The sequence below is a fragment of the Aotus nancymaae genome, unplaced genomic scaffold (assembly GCF_030222135.1).
Source record: "Aotus nancymaae isolate 86718 unplaced genomic scaffold, 86718_ANA_hifiasm-v0.15.2.pri h1tg000015l_0, whole genome shotgun sequence".
Lineage (NCBI taxonomy): Eukaryota > Metazoa > Chordata > Mammalia > Primates > Aotidae > Aotus > Aotus nancymaae.
The window spans coordinates 18,046,313-18,065,773 of record NW_026988426.1 but is presented as its reverse complement, the minus strand read 5'-3'; the positions used below and the strand labels follow the sequence as shown (position 1 = coordinate 18,065,773).

The 19,461-nt window shown below is 47.6% G+C and overlaps 1 protein-coding gene across 4 annotated transcripts in view; it reads right to left on the bottom strand.

The window, feature by feature from the left end:
* Positions 1-1,148: 1,148 nt before the first annotated feature.
* WWC1 (WW and C2 domain containing 1) overlaps positions 1,149-19,461 on the bottom strand; it is a 182,773-nt gene continuing 164,460 nt past the window's right edge. Inside the window, exons 19-23 of one of the 4 annotated variants that reach the window (XM_021672218.2) lie at positions 19,259-19,423; positions 11,484-11,576; positions 6,370-6,621; positions 3,100-3,224; positions 1,149-1,953 (exon numbers count right to left, since the gene is read on the bottom strand). In XM_021672218.2, coding sequence (XP_021527893.2) covers positions 1,887-1,953; positions 3,100-3,224; positions 6,370-6,621; positions 11,484-11,576; positions 19,259-19,423 — 702 coding nt within the window. In that variant the 3' untranslated portion in view covers positions 1,149-1,886. The remainder of the gene's footprint in view (positions 1,954-3,099; positions 3,225-6,369; positions 6,622-11,483; positions 11,577-19,258; positions 19,424-19,461) is intronic. The other 3 variants (XM_021672219.2, XM_021672220.2, XM_021672221.2) reach the window with 3 other exon arrangements.

Here is a 19,461-nt window from a genome sequence, read left to right as displayed (position 1 = left end):
CCGTCCTCGCTCTCTGCAACCTGGTACAAGTGAGTTGGGGAAGATGTTGATTGATACTCATATGAAGACATTATGAAGTCAACCCTTAATGTGTCCCGTGGAATTCAATGGAAGGAGAGAGAACATCAGAGATTGATGCCATGGGGCAGGAGGAAGCCCCAGGCCAGTGGTGAGAAACTGGGCTGGATACCAGCTATCCAGGGGGGACTGGCTATCAAAGATCCTGGAAGCCACAGGGGGAAGAAGAGTAGATTCTCCATCACTGTAGGTTCCTTATACATGAGGAGAGACAGCCAGGTAAGGAGTACGCTGGGGAGAGGGGCAGCAAGTGAAGGTGGCGCCACTCCCTCCATCACCGCCCCGGGTCCCCAGTGGCCTGGAGAGGGCCATGAATTTCACCGTTCCCTGTGCAACTCACCAGTAGGGTGCTGGCCTCACCATTTTGCCTGTCTCTGCCTGGGCTTCACTCACTTTCTATCAGTGGAGATCTCAAACTACAGCCTGCCTAAGACTTACAGAGGGAACATGGGTAAAACACTGGCACTGGGGACTGTCCCAGGGTGGGTAGGATAGTTTAGTGGGTCTAGAGAGGGGCCCGACAGTCTGCGTTTTTAATAGGCTGCCCCAGGTGATTCTGATATAGCTGGTGCAGCATGCTTTGCTGGGTGGTACAACAGGGTAATGTCAGAGAGAAAGGAGGAAGAGATTTGTGGCTGTTGCTATTTGTTAGAGGCTGACTTCTGATCTTGATGCAATAGACCCTGCAAAGCTCTGAGCTGGGCAGGAACACGGGCCACATAAGCAGCATGAAACACATAAGCTCTAGGACCTACTACCCCTGGGTTGGGGACGACATGGAATGATGCTCATATGAAGAAACTGAAGCCATCTCTCGTTGCGTGGGGTGAAATTCCATAGAAGGAGACAGTGCAGAGAGCATCCCCAATCTAACTTGGGGATGTGGATTCCCAATGAATTGAGCAGTCATTTAAACTTAATGAGCAAATGAAAGAAGTGGGCAAAAGAAAACATAAATGTTTCCTAGACTGGGGATGGGTCAGAAAGAAATGACTGGAAAGGGGAGAGTCAAAAATCAGAGAAACACAGACCAAGTGAGGGGTGGGGAAGAGAACAAGAGCAAGAGGAGATTCTTTTTGAAAGGCCACTTTATTGATGGAGATAAAACTGAATGGAGCTCCCCACAGCCCTCCCCTCACTCACGTTAGTGGCTTCACTGGGCATCTGAGACCAGCGTGGCCTGAAACCCAGATAGGCTGGGCTGCTTAGCCCCCCAGCCTATCACACCGCCCGCTCCACGTCAGGCAGCCACATAAAAACACGTCACAGCTCACGAAGATTCATGGATGCACCTCTGAATCCCCCCCACAATGGTTTCTGTGCATTTTTTTTTAATATTGTACAAAATATGTTAACTAGGAAAAGTTAGCTGTTCTGTGACAAGTGCGGGACGTCCTATTAGGATTCCCGTCCCCCAGGCATTACTTCTTATTGCAGTAAGACCTCTAAAAGGTGGCGCTGTACAAACAAAAAAATCTAAAGGATTTTAAGAAGAGCAGCAACACAATACTGCTTTAGTTCATTTAAATTTTCTTTCCCAAAAATACACTCCTAAATATACAAACTATACAATCTTATCATTTTAATGCTGGTTTTTTTTTGTTTCTGTTTTTTGTGTGTTTTGTTTTTGTTCTTGTTTTTAATAATAACGATAGGACCCAAACTAAAAAATCGGTTCATCTTCAAACCAACAAGAGCACTAGAGGACTTGTGACTCAGTACCTTCATATAACACCACATAAATAACTTTAGCCACAGTCAATGTTCACAGCCTGGTCAGTAGAACGAAGGAAACACTTTTCTGGTGATTAGACGTCATCTGCAGAGAGGGCTGGAATATTCATCCGAGGCCGGGTGAAAAATGCCATCTTCTCCCTATAAGAGAGGACATCCTTTTAGAGCAGGGGTTTTCAACCTCACTCTACAGAGATTCTGGGCAGTATAATTCTTTGTCGTGGGGGCTGTCCTGTACATCATTGCAGAATGTTTAGCAATGTCCTCAGGCTCTACCCTCTAGATGCTAGCTGTATCCTTGACCTCCAGTTATGACAACCCAAAATGTATGCTCATTGCCAAATGTCCCAGGGGGAAGGGGAGAAATCACCCCTGGTTGAGAACCACTGCTTTAAAGGACCATTATCATGAACAATGTCCCTTAGTTCAAATCAAATCAGAGGCTTCTCAGAGTTTCAAAGGACCCTTGGGCCACTTTCAATGTTTGTTTTAGATTCTCAATTTGTTAAAAAGTTAAGAGATGCCCAAAGACAGTTATACAAATTATTGTACATTTTAAATGTTTGTATTTCACAAAGGAGTTTTTTTTTTTTTAAGCACATACACAAACATGTACCTGAGAGGACAGACATCAGAAGTCTAAATGCTAGGCCCTCTGTGAATGGGAGGTCCAGCCAGGCCAAATGGCACTTAGGGCCCTCCGAGGATACACTGGGGTCCAGCATGGCAAGAAAGCACCTTCCTGAGATCCTAGCAGGTGGCAGGCAGAGCCAGGGAGGCCCAGCGAGCAACCATCACCCCCAGGCTTATTTATCAACCTCCACAATTACCAGTGATGAAACACTACGAGGGGCTGGGTGCGGTGGCTCACACTTGTAATCCTAGCACTTTGGGAGGCTGAGGTGGGTGGATCACCTGAGGTCAGGAGTTCAAGACCAGCCTGGCCATCATGGTGAAACCCCATCTTTAAAAAAATAAAATAAAATAAAAAAAGAAAGAAAGAAAGAAAACACTACAAGGGAAGGCTGGAGCAGGCAGCTCATTCGTTAAACAAGAGGATCTAACAAATTAGCTCAGTTGTGTGGGGACCGATAAAGACAGACAGGGGAAGGGTGCTGCAGAGCTCAAGGATCTCCAGGGATGGCTTGGCGGAGGATGAACATCGGTTACAGAGAAAGCCAGTGCTCTGTGAGCAAGGGATGGGAGCAGTGAGACCAGAGACAGAAGGCTAAGGCCAGTGGGTTGGCTGAGAAAGGGAGAGGGGGGCTGCCGGGGCCCTCTGCTTACCTGAAAGACTGCACTTCTGGGGGCTCCTTACAGCTCTGGCCTCGGAGCCTGTGCACATCCTTGGCAGCTGCCCTCATCATCTTGTCTGTCTGAAGCTCACCCTTGTGCTCTGCTCGGTCCATCTGCTGGGCAAAGCAAGCAAGGCCCTGAGTCAGCGGAGGGGGCCTCCAGAAAGGGGCAGCCAAGGAGAACTCGTTATCACGACCGAGGGAGCTACTGTAGGGAAGGCATTCTCACTCCTGCTCCACGTGGGATCCACTTCATTCAGAATTGAGAATGGGAAGTGCTCAAATCATCTGTTTGAGTGACTAGATTTTTGGGGCCAGGGAACTGAATACCTGTGTGGATCTGAGGAAGTAAGGAGATGAAGGGTGCCTGGTGAAATGTGCGCTACCTCTAGTCCTCAGGCCACCTAGGAAGGTAGATGCTATTACCTATATTTTACCCAGGGAACTGAGGCTCTGGCATAGTAAGAAATTTCTTTGGCCGGGAGTGGTGGCTCACCCCTGTAATCCCAGAACTTTGGGAGGCCGAGGTAGGCGGATCACAAGGTCAGGAGTTCGAGACCAGCCTGACCAACATGGTGAAACCTCATCTCTACTAAAAATACAAAAATTAGGCCGGGCGCGGTGGCTCAAGCCTGTAATCCCAGCACTTTGGGAGGCCGAGGTGGGTGGATCACAAGGTCAACAGATCGAGACCATCCCGGTCAACATGGTGAAACCCCGTCTCTACTAATACAAAAAATTAGCTGGGCATGGTGGCGCGTGCCTGTAATCCCAGCTACTCAGGAGGCTGAGGCAGGAGAATTGCCTGAACCCAGGAGGCGGAGGTTGCGGTGAGCCGAGATCGCGCCATTGCACTCCAGCCTGGGTAACAAGAGCGAAACTCCGTCTCAAAAAAAAAAAAAAAAAAAAAAAATACAAAAATTAGCCAGGCGTGGTGGTGCACACCTATAATCCCAGCTACTCAGGAGGCTGAGGCAGGAGAATCACTTGAACCCAGGAGGTGGAGGTTGCAGTGAGCTGAGATCATGCCACTGCACGCCAGCCTGGGCGACAGAGTGAGACTCCATCTCAAAAAAAAAAAAAAAGAAGAAAAAAGGAAATTTCTTTAATGTCAGACTACTAAGAAGAGGTGGAAACCCAATCCCAAGCCATGCAGTCGTTCTTAAGAGGCTTGGGTATAACACTATGCACCTTTCTCCTAATGTAAACCTATGCAAACACTTTTGAGAACAAACCACAGACAACTCTAAACTACCCACGTACCATATACTTGAAAACACTGCACAAAGATAGAACTTTGGTAAATAAAGTCATAATTTCAAAGGTTCTTTGTTAGAAGGCATAGATGTTACTTTTTTATTTTATTTTTTTTACTATTTGAAAGGTCAAGTTTTCTTTGTTTTTCTTAGGTCAGGGCATGTATTACTTCATAGTCTTTTGACTAAGATCAAGTGTTAAGGTAGGGCACATAGGCACTTATTTTCTGATCTCTTTTTGCCTTGGCTACCAGGAAGCTTAAAGATAAATACAATATCTAACTCTAACCAGGTTACTTTTAGGTTTGGGATATATTTATTTCCTTCTCCTCCTTTAAGCCTTTGAATTTTCTATTTTCCCTCAATGCTCTTGTTATAATGCTGTTTGTAAGTAAACAGGGTATAAATAAGAAAGAAATAAACTTTTCTGGAACTTCAGAACTGCCAGAGTCAGTTTGAAGCTGCCATATCAGTCCAGGCCTAAGAAGTCCAGCATCATCTTCCTGCCCTAGGGCATCACCACCTGTACGGAGTGCTGAGATTTCAGCTGATGGCCCTTCTGACAGTTCAGGTAGGCACCCTGTGTAAGGTGCTCTCAGCAAGTCTGGCTGTTTGCAGGGAGAACTAGCAAAGGTCTTTCTTGCCGTGGGTGGTGATCACAGAGTGGCAGGTATTATTTTTTAAAATAGAGTAGAGAATGGCCCTTGTACATTGGCCTTGTATTGTTTATTTCTTCATGGTAGTCTGGGACCTGTTGGCTCAAAAGCCTGCTGGTGCCAAACTCAAATTTTTACCCTTCCAGTTGTTTTAAATATAGCTCAAATAAGCAGCTTTTAAAGAAATATACAAGCTTTGTGTTTTGCACACCCTGTGAAACTGTATCCAACATTTGCTAGCCACAGATAAGATACGCCCTGGGCCTTTAAGAGACTCCAATCTGCTGCTATGGCTTTGGAGTTCTCTGACCCAGAGACTCCCCATCGTGCTGCAGAGCTACCTCACCTAGATGGCCCTCTCCCCCAGCTCTCCCCTGGGAGTTCCCTTGGCTTCCCCCACACTGGGTAGTAGCCCCCAGCACCTTTGGAAGGTCTCATGCTGTGAGGGACTTCTCCTGCATGCAAACCTGTCAAAGTGCAGTGCAAGCCAGGCACACTGGCTCAAGCCTGTAATCCCAGCACTTTGGGAGTCCAAGGTGGGTAGGTTGTTTGAGCCCAGGAGTTCGAGACCAGCCCGAGCAACAAGGTGAAACCTCATCTCTACAGAAAATACAAAAATTAGCCAGGTATATTGGTATGCACCTGTCATCTCAGCTACTCAGGAGGCTCAGGTGGGAGGATCGATAGAGCCTGGCAGGTGGAGGTTGCAGTGAGCTGTTGTGCCACCACACTCCAGCCTGGGCAACAGAGTAAGAACCTGTCTCCAAAACAAAACAAAAAAAGCACAACTAATATAAAACTTGTCTGTGTGCTAACACCATTTTGTGGTTATATCTTTCTCCTTGATCAACCCTTAAACTCACTATAGCAGGGCAGAGATGCCAGCAGGCTTGTACTCCAGGGCATCCTTGTTAGCAGAAAGCCCTGGTGTGACCAGCCCCCCTCCTGCTTTGGCAAGGGCTGCCCTGTGGGACTGCCTCGGCAGGCACTGAGGCAGGTCCGTGTCCTGTTGTTAAAGTGTGTGCCCTGGCACAGATTAGGTGCCCAATGTATTTCATGAAGAACTGCATGATGAGCACATGTGTGAATAAGGGCCAGCACACAAAAACACATCAACAAATGCAGTAAACGGGCCTTGCAGCCAGGTGAAGGGTTAATAAGGCTGAGTGGGCAAAGGGATTCCTGGATCCCTCTGCTGATGGGAACGAGGGATGGGTGGAACACCCTCAGTGGAACCTGTGGTAGGAATGGTAGGATGCATCATGAGCTTTGGCCTCTCTTCCCCAGGTCAGTGCCCCCCTACTCCTTCGGACAGAACGCAGGGCTCCCCTGCCTTCAAGCCGCACTCACCCGCTTCTCCAGCATCCTCAGCAGCAGGCGGAAACGCTCGTCCTCACGCACCCACTGCGGCAGCTCCTTCTCCCCATGGCTCTTGGCTTGTTCCAGCTGCTCCTTAAGCTCCTTCAGCACCGAGATCTCCTGGGTCAGTTGGCTGTGCCAGGTTCTTGTTGCCTGCAGGTCTAACTCCAGGTCCAGGGAGGTGCGGATCAGACGCTCGGAGCGCAGGGACTTGACGGAGGAAGGCTGCGGGGGTGGGGATGGCTTCTCTTGTTATTAGAGCTCTGCCCTGTGAGCCCACCCAGCCCCTTCCTCTGACCCTCAAATACCCTCCCTTTGTTTATCTGTAGGCTTTCACTCCTTCTGAATGGGGCTTGCCCTTCCCCGGGAAGCCTGTTTGGAATTCTCCCACTCAGCTCATGTTTATTGAGCATTTATTATGTCCCAGGAATGGTGCTAAGTGCTTCATTTCCATTGCCTTGTTTCATTTTCACAAAACCTAGGAGGTTCCAAGGCTTATCATCTGCACAGATGAGGCTTGCAGAGGTTAAGTCCCACAGGGTATGTGTGGTAAGGCTGAGGTTTCACTCCAGGGAGCTGGCTGCAATCCCCACCTGCCCTCTCTCTACACTGCCAGCTTCAGTACCGTCAGCGCCCTTCACATGTACGTTTTCAGTTACTGATTCCCGTCACTGTACTATTCTGAAGTTGTTTCCCCAGTACAGGTCTGTTCCTGCTTGAGGGCAGAAGTCATGTCTTCTTGACTTTGTGTTCCCGTAATGGGCGCCTATTGTTTCTGCTTGTCCTGCATCTGTTTCCCCAGCCTTACAGTAACAATGCCCTCACCTTCCCTTGGAATTCTCCTCCTCCACACTCAATCCACCTGGTTTGTGTGGGGTATCAGGGATAGGAATGTGACCTGAGCCTGGCCAATCAGAATCTCAGTGATGGGTTCAGAGGTGAGTATGTTATCAAAGCCCACCCATTAATACTCAATTCTGGCACTTTGCTGAACTACTCGGAAAAGAAGCAATGACTTTTTTTTTTTTTTTGACAGAGTGATTTCACTGTCACCAGGGCTGCAGTGCAGTGGCATGATCTCAGCTCACTGCAACCTCTGCCTCCTGGGGTCAAGCGATTCTCCTGCCTCAGCCTCCCGAGTAGCTGGGACTACAGGCACCCACCACCATGCCCAGCTAAATTTTCTGTATTTTTTTTAGAGATGGGGTTTTACTGTGTTAGCAAGGATGGTCTTGAACTCCTGACCTTGTGATCCACCCACCTTGGCTTCCCAAAGTGCTGGGATTACAGGCGTGAGTGACTTTGCCCAGCCAAGAGGCAATGTTTTTACCCAGAGGTTGCTAAGCTTTCAAGATATAAACCTGGAACTGATTACAGTCACTTTTAGTATCGTGTGGGGTGACCTGTTTGAGAATTAAGCTCTACAGAGGGAGCAATGCAATGAGAGGGGGGCTGAGGCCTGAAACATCATTTCAACCTCTGGATCAAGCCATGCCTGAAGGTAGTCCAACATCCTGGATTTTTTCATTAAATGAGACAATAAATTCCCTCTTTCATTTTTAAGCTGTATTTGAGTTGGGTTCTTTAGTTATCTATATGTAAAAGGCCATGATTAACACAAACATTAACTCTCCTCCCATCAAAAACCACTAAGGATTAAAAAATAACAACGAATGACTATGGGAGTCAGAATTCTAAAGTGGTTTCTCAAATCGCATTCCCAATATACACACTCTGTATAAATAACCTCCTCCTCTTCAATTCCAATGAGACCTGTGAATGTGAACTATCACTCCCACTAATCAGTTGACTTTGAGTTAATCAAAAGAAAGATTATTCTGGGTGGTCCTGACCTAATCAGGTAAAGCCCCTAAAAGATAGCCTGGGCTTTTCCTGGCTGAACTCTTCTGCTGGCCTTGAAGAAGTAAATAAAGCATGTCACAGGGCAAAACCTGAGAGTGACTTCTAGTAGCCGAGAATGCCCCCTAACCCCACATCTGGCAGCTAGCAAGAAAATACAAGGAAATAAAGTCTGCCGACAGCTGGAGGCAGTGCCTGGATGCAGATGTTTGCTTAGTCAGGCCTCCAGATGAGAATGTGGCCATTTAACACTTAGGTTTCAGCCTGCTGAAACCCTGGGCAGAGGGCTCAGCTAACCTGTGCTTGAACTCCTGACATGTGGAAACTGTGAGGCAAGACATTTGTATTATTTATTATGCTAAAGGTTATGGTGATTTGTTATGCAGCAATAGAAATCAAATACAATGACCAATAAAGAGATTTCAGACACAATATAAGAAGCATTACCAGACAGGTGCAGTGGCTCCTGCCTGTAATCCTAGCACTTTGGGAGGCCAAGGCGGGTGGATCACCTGAGGTCAGAAGTTCAAGACCAGCCTGACCAACATGGTAAAACCCTGTCTCTCTCTCTCTCTCTCTTTTTTTTTTAAATAGAGACAGGGTTTTACCATGTTAGACAGGCTGGTCTTGGACTCCTGACCTCAAGATCCACCTGCTTTGGCCTCCCAAAGTGCTGGGATTACAGGCATGAGCCACCGTGCCCGGCCAAAACCCTGTCTCTACTAAAAATAACAAAAATTAGCTGGGTGTAGTGTTGGGTGCAAGTAATACCAGCTAATCAGGAGGCTGAGACAGGAGAATCTCTTGAACCCGGGAGGCGGAGGTTGCAGCGAGACAAGGTCGCGCCATTGCACTCCAGCCTGGGCAACAACAGTGAAACTCGGCGTCTCAAAAAAAAAAAAAAAAAAGAAGGAGCATTACCGTAAGACCTAGTCTCATTTTGCAAGGCTGGCAAGCATACTATTAGGAATATAAGACAGCTCTAGGCAGAATTTCTAGAATGCTCTTCTAAGGTGAACATGGTCTGCTCTGTGCTTATAAATGAGCAGGATCAAGGAAATCCGGCTGAGTGATCTATGTGACTCAAGTTTTCAGAGCAACAAATGAAGATTCTTTTGCTTTGTCTGATGCATGTCCAGTCTCAGAAGCTGGGCAGGCTGCGGTAGAGAGAGCACAGCTCAGGCAGCACATGGAAGCAAGGAGCAGTGTCCAAGGGCCCAGGCCCAGCATCTGGACTCTCGTGTTCCTCAGGACCCGAGGGAAATGTGGGCTCAGACCCACCATTGGGGCTCCCTTAGTAAGTCATTCCCTTGGTTAAGGGGAACAGGAGGTGATGAAGGGGGCCTGCTTCTGTGGGGGCTCCCTTAGAAGACAGCTGTGGGAATGCAGGGGGAGCAAGCAGGAGAGCAGTGGCATTTCTGCAGGAGTGGATCCTGAACATCTGCTCCAGAAGCCTGAGGAGCTTTGTTAAAATGCAGTTTTCAGGGCCCACGCCAGCTGCCTGAATTAAATGGTCAAAAGTGTGGCCTTGCGATCTGCATTGTCACCAAGCTCCCCAGGTAACTTTTGGTGCTCCAGAGAGTGCAGTACAAGCCAGCTACAGAAGATGGGGTCAAGGTGGGGAACCCAGAGTGGGCAGCTGGTTGGGTCTGTCACCTGAGGCCATGTCTTTCTCCCAGAGCTGGCACACTCTCCCTTCCCTGTGCAGCCTCTCCTGCATTCCTGTCTCTCTCGTGCTTTCTCTGGTTCCCCCTCAGACTTGTTAGGGTATAGGATGTTAGGCAAAGGAACAGATTCTGGCTGTCAGCAGGCAGCGGAGGAGAGGCGGGGGGCCTGCCTCTACTGGGGACTATTGGCATTCTTTCCCTCCATGTTCTCTTTTGCTTTGCTTTCTCTCTCCTTTTTTATTTCTTTTCTTTTTTTTGAAACAGAGTTTAGCTTTTGTTGCCCAGGCTGGAGTGCAATGGCATTATCTCAGCTCACCGCAACCTCCGCCTACCATGTTCAAGCAATTCTCCTGCCTCAGCCTCCCAAGTAGCTGGGATTACAGGCATGCGCCACCACACCTGGCTAAGTTTTGTATTTTTAGTAGAGACGGGGTTTCTCCATGTTGGTCAGGCTGGTCTCGAACTCTTGACCTCAGGTGATCCACCCGCCTTGGCCTCCCAAAGTGCTAGGATTATAGGCGTGAGCCACCATGCCCAGTCTCTCTCTCCTTTTTCTTTCTGACATTCTGGCTCCTGGTTTCTTCTGGTTCTGCAAACTCATTAGACAGAACTGCTTTAAAGTTGTGTTGAAAGCCCAAAGTAGGGAGGGCCTTCTGCATCTCCTCAGCCCTTAATGGTCAAAGACAAATCAGGGTTGCTCCTTCGCCTATCACCACGTCATCTGCATAGCTCCGCCCAGTGTCCACTAGGAAAGGCAAGATTTCTGCAGGGAAAGTCTGCAGCCTCTTCCCTGTGGGCTTCCTGCTGGTCTGACAGAAGCCCATTCACACTTCAGGCTGGTGCTCAGAGGCACCCAGCTTCTCTGTCAGCAGGAGAGGCACCGGGACCTGGATGACAGACACACTGAGCAGAATCTTGCATGAGGAAGTCTCCTGTCAGATGACGCTCTCTGACTGGTAACTGTGATGTATTGGGTTAGTCAGTTCTTTTTTTTTGAGACGGAGTATTGTTCTGTTGCCCAGGCTAAAGTGCAGTGGCACGATCTCAGCTCACTGCAACTTCTGCCACCCGGGTTTAAACAATTCTCCTGCCTCAGCCTCCTGAGCAGCTGGGACTACAGGCATGTACCACCACGCCCAGCTAATTTTTGTATTTTTAGTAGAGATGGGGTTTCACCATGTTGGTCTCGAACTCCTGACTTCGTGATCTGCCCGCCTCGGCCTCCCAGGGTGCTGGGATTACAGGCGTGAGCCAAGGCACCTGGCTGGGTTGCTGAGTTCTTAATGACTTTGATTTCTATCCAGGAAGGCAAGGCCAAGTGTATGCACTCCTCATCTAGCCTATTTGTCATAATAAGACAAATACATTTACCCTTCCGCACCTTCCTTGGTGCCTACAGAGGCCTCAGAGTTCACGAACATTTGTTCGCAAATACCATCATACTTGCAAGAGCAACATTTTTCAAGCCAGTGGCTGAGGAGAAATGGCCAGACATCAGGAGACGTGTGTGCAGGACACAGGGCTTGGGGCAACAAGGGAGGGGCAGGCAGAAAAATAGTTTCGAGGTGATTCTCTTACCCGCTTCATCCGGACACTGCGTCGCTCCAGGGAATTTCGAACAAAAGGTGGCTTTTTGGACAGAGTGGAGCTGTCACTATCACTCCGATTCAGCTGCAAGAAAAAAGTCATGGAATGTTAAACATGGTCAGAGTGCATTCTGGAAGGTGCACTGAGGCCCAGAGGGAGGTCAGGTTCCTCCACTCAGCCCAGTCCTTCCTTTCCTTCTGCAAACACTCAGACTTTCCTGTTCCAGGTTTCATTCTGACCTTTCCTTTCCTTATAAGTGCACATTCATTGAGCATGTACTATGCATGATGCACACCGCTTCATCTCCATGCTAGTATCTGCATGATGCTAAATGACACGAATATCCCTCTGAACCCTTCCAACAACCCCATGTGATAGGAGCAAATCCATTTCACAAATGAGGTGACAGAAGCTTAGAGGTTGCAGAACTGGCCCAAGGTTGGCGAGCTGGTCAGCCGCACAGCAAGGCTGGACGCTGGGCGGTGTGACTTCAGAGTATACTACCCTCTTGACCAACTACACAAAGGGCTGTTTGCATCAACTCTTCCCTGGTGCCTACAGAGCCTGCCTTTAACGACTCAAATAGAGCCACTGGCAAGATTGATGATTTAAAAAAAAAAAAAAAAGGAAGCTCAAAGGCAAAGCCTCAGGGACCATATCCTTGGATATGATGGGGCAGATCATAACTCTCCTCGTGGGCATCCCCTCAATCACTGAATTATCTATACTCCCCACAGAGGGGTAGTATTTTCCATCTAAGACCCGAAATCATGCCTGCAGTCAGGACGGGAAACTTCTGTATTGAGAGTGTGTCCCACCCTTAGAGGAATGCAACAGAGAGTGTGTAGATGACAGCACCCCCTGGGAGGTGGGTGCAGGCTGGGGAGTTCTTTCTCGAGTCCTATTTCTAAAGTCAGTGGGGCTGTCAGGGCTGATGCCATTGTCCTTGTGTGTCTAGCAGCTGTCAGTTCACTGCTGCAGGTCTCCTGAGAAACTGTTTCTGTGGTTATTGATAATTATTTGTGATAATGATATTAATAGTCCTGCTAAGCTGATAAACACAGCAGCTCCAGTGACAGACTGATGAAATAGCCGCAGGGCTAGGCAGAGCCTCAACAGAACCAGATGCTGAAGAGTAAAAATAATGACTGCCACATGGATAGAGCACCTGCTGTGTGCCAGGTGCTTTAGTGACAGTTTCATTTAATCATCAAACGATTCTAACATGATGGGAACTGAGGCCCAGAGAGATTAAGAAGCTTGTAAAGTTGAATAGCTGGGGAGCATCAAAACCAGAGTTTAAGGCCCAGTCTGTTTGATTCCAAGGGCACCAGCTCTTATGGCTCCAGCCTGCAGGTAGGGCTCAGAGATGAAACTAATGTGCAGGTGGAAGGGTGTACCATTTTGACGACTAGGGTAGATTCATATAAACTGGCTGCATGTGGTACCAGAAGGGGGCTTTATCTTACTTTTTTTTTTTTTTTGAGACGGTTTCACTCTTGTCACCCAGGCTGGAGTGCAATGGTGCTATCTTGTCTCACTGCAGCCTTGACTTCTCTGGCTTGGGTGATTCTCTCCCGTCAGCCTCTCAGATAGCTGGGACTAAAGGTATATGCCACTGTGCCACCTAATTTTTGTATTTTTTGTAGAGACAAGATTTCGCCATGTTGCCCAGGCTGGTCTCAAACTCCTGGGCTCAAGTGATCCTCCTGACTCAGGCTCCCAATGTCCTGGGATTACAGGTGTGAGCAACTGTGCCCCGCCTTTTATCCTATGTTGTTTAATCTAGTGGTGGCACGTGAAGGATGTGTCGGATATATATCATCAGTGTCCTACTGACCAGAAATGGGTGTCAGGATAACTGATCCTTAAGTTGTAGTTGTTTACATGTTAAATACTATGTTATATAAAAGAGAGATGGGGCCAGGCACAGTGGCTCATGCCTGTAATTCCAGCACTTTGGGAGGCCGAGGCAGGTGAATCACCTGAGGTCAGGAGTTCGAGATCAGCCTGACCAACATGGAGAAACCCCGTCTCTACTAAAAATACAAAATTAGCTGGGCGCGGTGGCTCACGCCTGTAATCCCAGCACTTTGGGAGGCTGAGGCGAGCGGATTACCTGAGGTCAGGAGTTTGAGACCAGCCTGACCAATATGGTGAAACCCCATCTTTATATTAAAAAAAAAGAAAAAAAAATACAAAATTAGCCGGGTGTGGTGGCGCATGCCTGTAATCCCAGCTACTCGGGAGGCTGAAGCAGGAGAATCGCTTGAACCTGGGAGGTGAAGGTTGTGGTGAGCTGAGATCGCACCATTGCACTCCAGCCTGGGCAACAAGAACAAAACACTGTCTCAAAAAATAAAATAAAATAAGAGACAGAAGCTACATTAAGTCCTTTAATTTAGTTTTCTCTAATATAAAGATATTTTAATGCATTTAATTTCAGACATGGTAGAGGATATTGTTACCTTATTATTACTTCTGTTTAATAAGAGAAACTGATGCAGAGAGTGGTGAAATTCATTTAGAGTCACAGGAAGCTAGTTCAGAGATGGGAATTTCGAACGGGCTGTTATCTATTTGGTCAGTCGATCAACTCACAAATGTGGCAGCACTTCAGGTGAATACACGGGGGCTGAGGAGAGCTGTAGGAAGTGCATCTCATGCACTTCAAGTTCAGTGGGGGAACTCAAGACAGGGAAACTAACCAAGTGACACAGGCGATGCTGAAGACCAAACAAGGGAGCCACCCAGCAGAGGACGCCTTTTGTGCAGAGGCCAGTGGAAGGGGCTTCTCACAATCAGACTGGAGGAGGCCAGAGGAAGCCCCTCAGGAGGTGGCTCTGAGCAACAGAAAGGCTGCAGGCTTTGGAGTTGGACTCCCAGCTTTGCACTTAGTAGCTGTGTGACCTAGAGCATAGTGCTTTGAGTTTTTGAGTCTCAGCTTCTGTGTTTATAAAATGGGGTTCACACAACTTGCCTTGGAGGGCTGTAACATTAGATGACACAGTAAATATATTTTTTGGCTGCAGGGGCTGGAAGTGTTGCTGATTAGCATTTGAAATCCCATCCTGTGGGTGGGAAAACCCCACCTTATGACTCTTGGTGGGAAACAAAGCCCACCTCCCCGTGATAAAGCTGAAAGTAGCCGAACCTTGCTTTTACCACCTCCCTGGCAGCTAGAGGCAGGCACAGGACTAGCCTCTGTCAGTTGGATACAAATGCTCCAGGCCTTGAATCACAACCTGGTCTTGCACCCAAGTCTGTTACTATGCTTCTTGAATCGAAACAGGCCACTGTTTCTCTCCTTTTTCTACAAATGTGCCAGGTTTGTTGTTATCTCAGGGAAAAGCCATTAATAGTGAATAGTGGCAGTGACAGCAGTGACCAGAGCTTCCATGACAGCTGTGACAGGAACCTGGTAGAGTATTTATATACTGAATGCCAGCGGCAGCAGTGGGGCCAGCTGGGGCCAGATTTTGCAGCAGCATCGGTGAAGGTGTCACCCGATTGGCTCTGTGTTGTGATTTTGGCTGTTGTCTGGCCTGCTTTGCTCCTACCTGATTTCTGAGGCTGGTGCTACAGCCTTATGATGAGTGTGTGAGCTCTTCAATTTCCTTTCCCCCAAATTTTCCCCCATATAATGCTCACTGTCTGTTTCCATTGCTTGCAATGAAAAACCCTGACCGGTACACGCAAAGTAGAATGCTATCAGTTACAGACTGAGACACGTGGAGCTGGCTGTGGAGGGGGCAGGGTGGAGGCATAGCACAGCCCCAGTATTCCCTGTTGGGAATTTGGTAATGCTCATCTTGTGGGTGCAAAACAAAGGATTAACTTGTTCCCTGTTATACCTCAGCAGACAGTCTGCAGGCCTGCTGAGTTTTAGAGGAAATAATAGGAAAATCTTCAGGATGTTGTACTCTTGGCTACATCTTGTAGCCTTCAGTAAGCTTTTTTTTTTTTTTTTTTTTTTTTTAAAGATGGGGTTTCACCATGATGACCAGGCTGGTCTTGAACTCCTGACCTCAGGTGATCCACCCACCTTGGCCTCCCAAAGTGCTAGGATTACAGGCGTGAGCCACCGCACCCAGCTGCCTTCAGTAAGTTTTACTAAAAAAATGACATAAACTTGAGCTGAAGTGGGCCAGCTAGAAAGCAAAGAAGGAAAAACATACGACTTTGCAAAAAAAAAAAAAAAAAAGCCCTTTCTACCTGTGGCGTGTGATCTCCGTTGACTGGGAATCTCTTAATTTGTGATCTTGGAAGGTTAGAAATGGTACAAATAATAAAATATGGGAAGTGGAAGCATAGTGCTTGGTGTGTTACAGATGCTTAATAAATGGGGCAGGTGCTTTTTCTTACTTGAAGATGCCAATCCTGGAAAAGGATCACTTAAAAGTTAATCCATTTGGCCAGGTGCAGTAGCTCACACCTATAATCCCAGCACTTTGGGAGGCCAAGGCAGGCGGATCACGAGGTCAGGAGATTGAGACCATCCTGGCTAATACAGTGAAATCCTGTCTCTACTAAAAATAAAAAAAATTAGCTGGGTTTGGTGGCATGTGCTGGGTAGTCCCAGCTACTCAAGAGACTGAGGCAGGAGAATCGCTTGAACCTGGGAGGTGGAGGTTGCAGTGAGCTGAGATCATGCCACTGCACTTCAGCCTGGGTGGCAGAGTGAGACTCTGTCTCAAAAAAAAAAAAAAAAAAAGTAAATCCCTTTAAACAGGGAACCAGAATCTTACAGTAAACACTGGGGAAAATTGCTTGAGGCTTGAGTCTATAGGTGGAAAAGATAAACATTTCACCAAAGTTATTCTATTTTATAGTTCCCGTTTAACAGAATTACAACCACATTCTAATCCTGATGAAAATGAACGAATGAAACACAATTGTTTTTTCTGTGATTTTTCTGATGAGTGACATTCTTCTCTTTGTGTTGGATTTATACTGTGTGTTCATAATGGCAGTAATTTTCCAAAAAAAGGTGGGGGGGCTTATTCATTGTCTTAAGGGCTTTTCTAAATCATTCAAATTATTTATTTATTTTTGAAACAGAGTTTCGCTCTTGTTGCCCAGGCTGGAGTGCGATGGTGTGATCTCAGCTCACTGCAACCTCCACCTCCCAGGTTCAAGTGATTTTCCTGCCTCAGCCTCCCAAATAGCTGGGATTACAGGCATGCGCCACCACGCCTGACTAATTTTGTATTTTTAGTAGAGAAGCACCGATTGGATTTGTCTCTGCTGCAGCTGTGAGGCAGCTTAATTGCAGCATCTTCTCTACCTGTGATTAAGGAAGCCCAACATCACATTCAGTGACTTCAGGAAATCCTGTACCCTGTGCAAAATATGAAGCCAACATGATTGTGCCTGCATTATCTTTTCAGATGCTTACAAGTTCAAACAATTAGCTAGATATCTACCACAGAAGGGAGAGGTTTATGTTGCTCCTGGGAGGGACTGCGGGGAGTGTTTTCATGGGGACTCATTTGATAAGTAGCCGGTCATTAGTAACATTCTCACATTATAAAGAAATGAGCTTCCCTCCTCAATCTTATATAATTGCAGGCCTTGAACACAGAATACGCAGATGATGAGACCCATCCCTTCCTCTCCCCTTCCCTCCATAATAATAATCAGGTAAGTGGCAGGCAGAGGATGAAGTATGTTCTCCACAGGCCTCCCCTTCTGTGACAACTTATTGGGACATTAGGCAGGAAGATTCTGTCGAGGCTGGAGCTATTATTCACTGGTTCTATATGGTGTGGGGGAAGGAAGGACATTGATATTACTGGAACCCAGGATGCAGATAAGGGAGGCACATGTCTTATCTGTGCCTTCCCATGGAAAGTCAGGAGCAAGGGCTGGTTCTGTAGCTCCAGCAAAGGCATGATCCTTCAGACTCAGTAAGCACTCGGACCTCCTATGCAGGGGGGTCTGAATGAATGAAGGAAGGTGGGCTGGCCTAGAAAGGGAAAGGAGTAGGGGAACTGGAAAGCAAGGAAAGTGAGGCTATGAAGGAAAAAAGGCCACTGCAGGGCTTGTACTTCCTCTGGGGTCTACAGGAGCTGGTGGGGAAATGGAAGAGATAAAGAGGGCCAGACAGAGCCTGGAGTGGACTGGAAAGCTCCCCACGTCCATCACCTAAGGGCAGTTGCCCCACCTCAGTGCTAGCCAATTGCCTCCAATGTGTGTGGTCTGTGGTGACATACAGTCTCTTTTTTCCAAGAAGAACTGGAATTTTATGTCAAATTCCTATTTTATTTTATTTCATTTTTTTGAGATGGAGTTTTGCTCGTCACCCAGGCTGGAGTGCAATGGCGTGATCTCAGCTCACTGCAACCTCTGCCTTTTGGGTTGAAGGATTCTCCTGCCTCAGCCTCCCAAGTATCTGGGATTACAAGCATGTGCCACACACCCGGCTAATATTTTTTACTTTTAGTAGAGACAGAGTTTCGCCATGTGGGACACACTGGTCTCAAAGTGCTGGCCTCAAGTGATCCACCCACCTCAGCCTCCCAAAGTGCTTGGATTACAGGCATGATCCACTATGCCCAGCTTTATTTTTGTTTTAATTGCCCTTTAAGTTAAAATAATTTTTTTTTAAAGAAAGAGTGTTACTCTGTTGCCCAGGCTGGAGAGCTGTGGTGCAATCATGGCTCTCTGCAGCATTGGACTCCTGGGCTCAAGTAATTCTCCTGCCTCAGCCTCCCCACTAGATGGGACTATAAGTGCATGCCACCATGCCCAGCTAATTTTTAATTTTTTCTTAGGTGGAGATGGTCTCACTATGTTGACCAGGCTGGTCTTAAACTCCTGGCCACAGTGACCCTCCTGCCTCAGCTTCCCAAAGTGCTGGGATTATAGGTGTGAGCCACTGCATCTGGCCGCCTTTTAAAAATGTTTTACATGTTAGGCCAGGCACGGTGGCTCAAGCCTGTAATCCTAGCACTTTGGAAGGCTGAGGCAGACAGATCACGAGGTCAGGAGTTTGAGACCAACCTGACCAACATGGTAAAACCCCATCTCTACTAAAAATATAAAAATACCAAATTAGCCGACTGTGGTGGCGAGCACCTGTAATCCCAGTTACTTGGGAGGCTGAGGCAGGAGAATCGCTTGAACTGGGGAGGCAACAGAGGGAGACTCCGTCTTAAAAAAAAAAAGTTTCAAATGTTAGTAACAGGTTCAATTAAAAAAAAACAGGCTGGGCGCGGTGGCTCAAGCCTGTAATCCCAGCACTTTGGGAGGCCGAGGCAGGCGGATCACGAGGTCAAGAGATTGAGACCATCCTGGCCAACAGGTGAAACCCCATCTCTACTAAAAATACAAAAAAAACCCCAAAAACACTGGTAGCCAAGTAATACAGGTCTGCTGTAATTTTGCAGCCTCAGGCTGTACATCAGAACTGCCCTGGAGGTGGGAAAGAAATACCTGTGTATCTCGAGGATATTGAGGGGTCCCCCTCTGATCTCAGCACAGGGTTGTAGGAGGATAAGCCAGAGTGTGAACAAGGAGGAAGTGAGTTGGTTGGAATTATAATAACATTGACCAAGTCCTAACTACCAAGCCTTTTCTATAGCTTATCAAAAACAATCCTATGAAGTAGGCCTGTGAACTTCACCTGAGTCAACTGAGGCTCTGAAGTGTTTAACATGCCCAAAGTCACCCAAAAACTTGAGAGTAATGGGATTTGCACCCAGCCCTGTGTGAGGCTCTCGGCTACCCTGAGGGGAGGAGAAGGGGGCCGCACCCTCACTTACCCGGCACACGTACTGGCTCTGGGGTCCCGGGGAGAAGGTCTTTGAGCGGATGATGGTGCTCCCTCGAAGAAATGGTCCCGGGGACGGGGTGCCCACCCTCCGGTCCTTGGGTCGCACCACTGTAGGGGATGGGGCCGGGGTCTCGGTATTGGTCTCTTTGTCCACCTGAGGAAGAAGTCACACCTTGAAGCCACCAGTGTCCA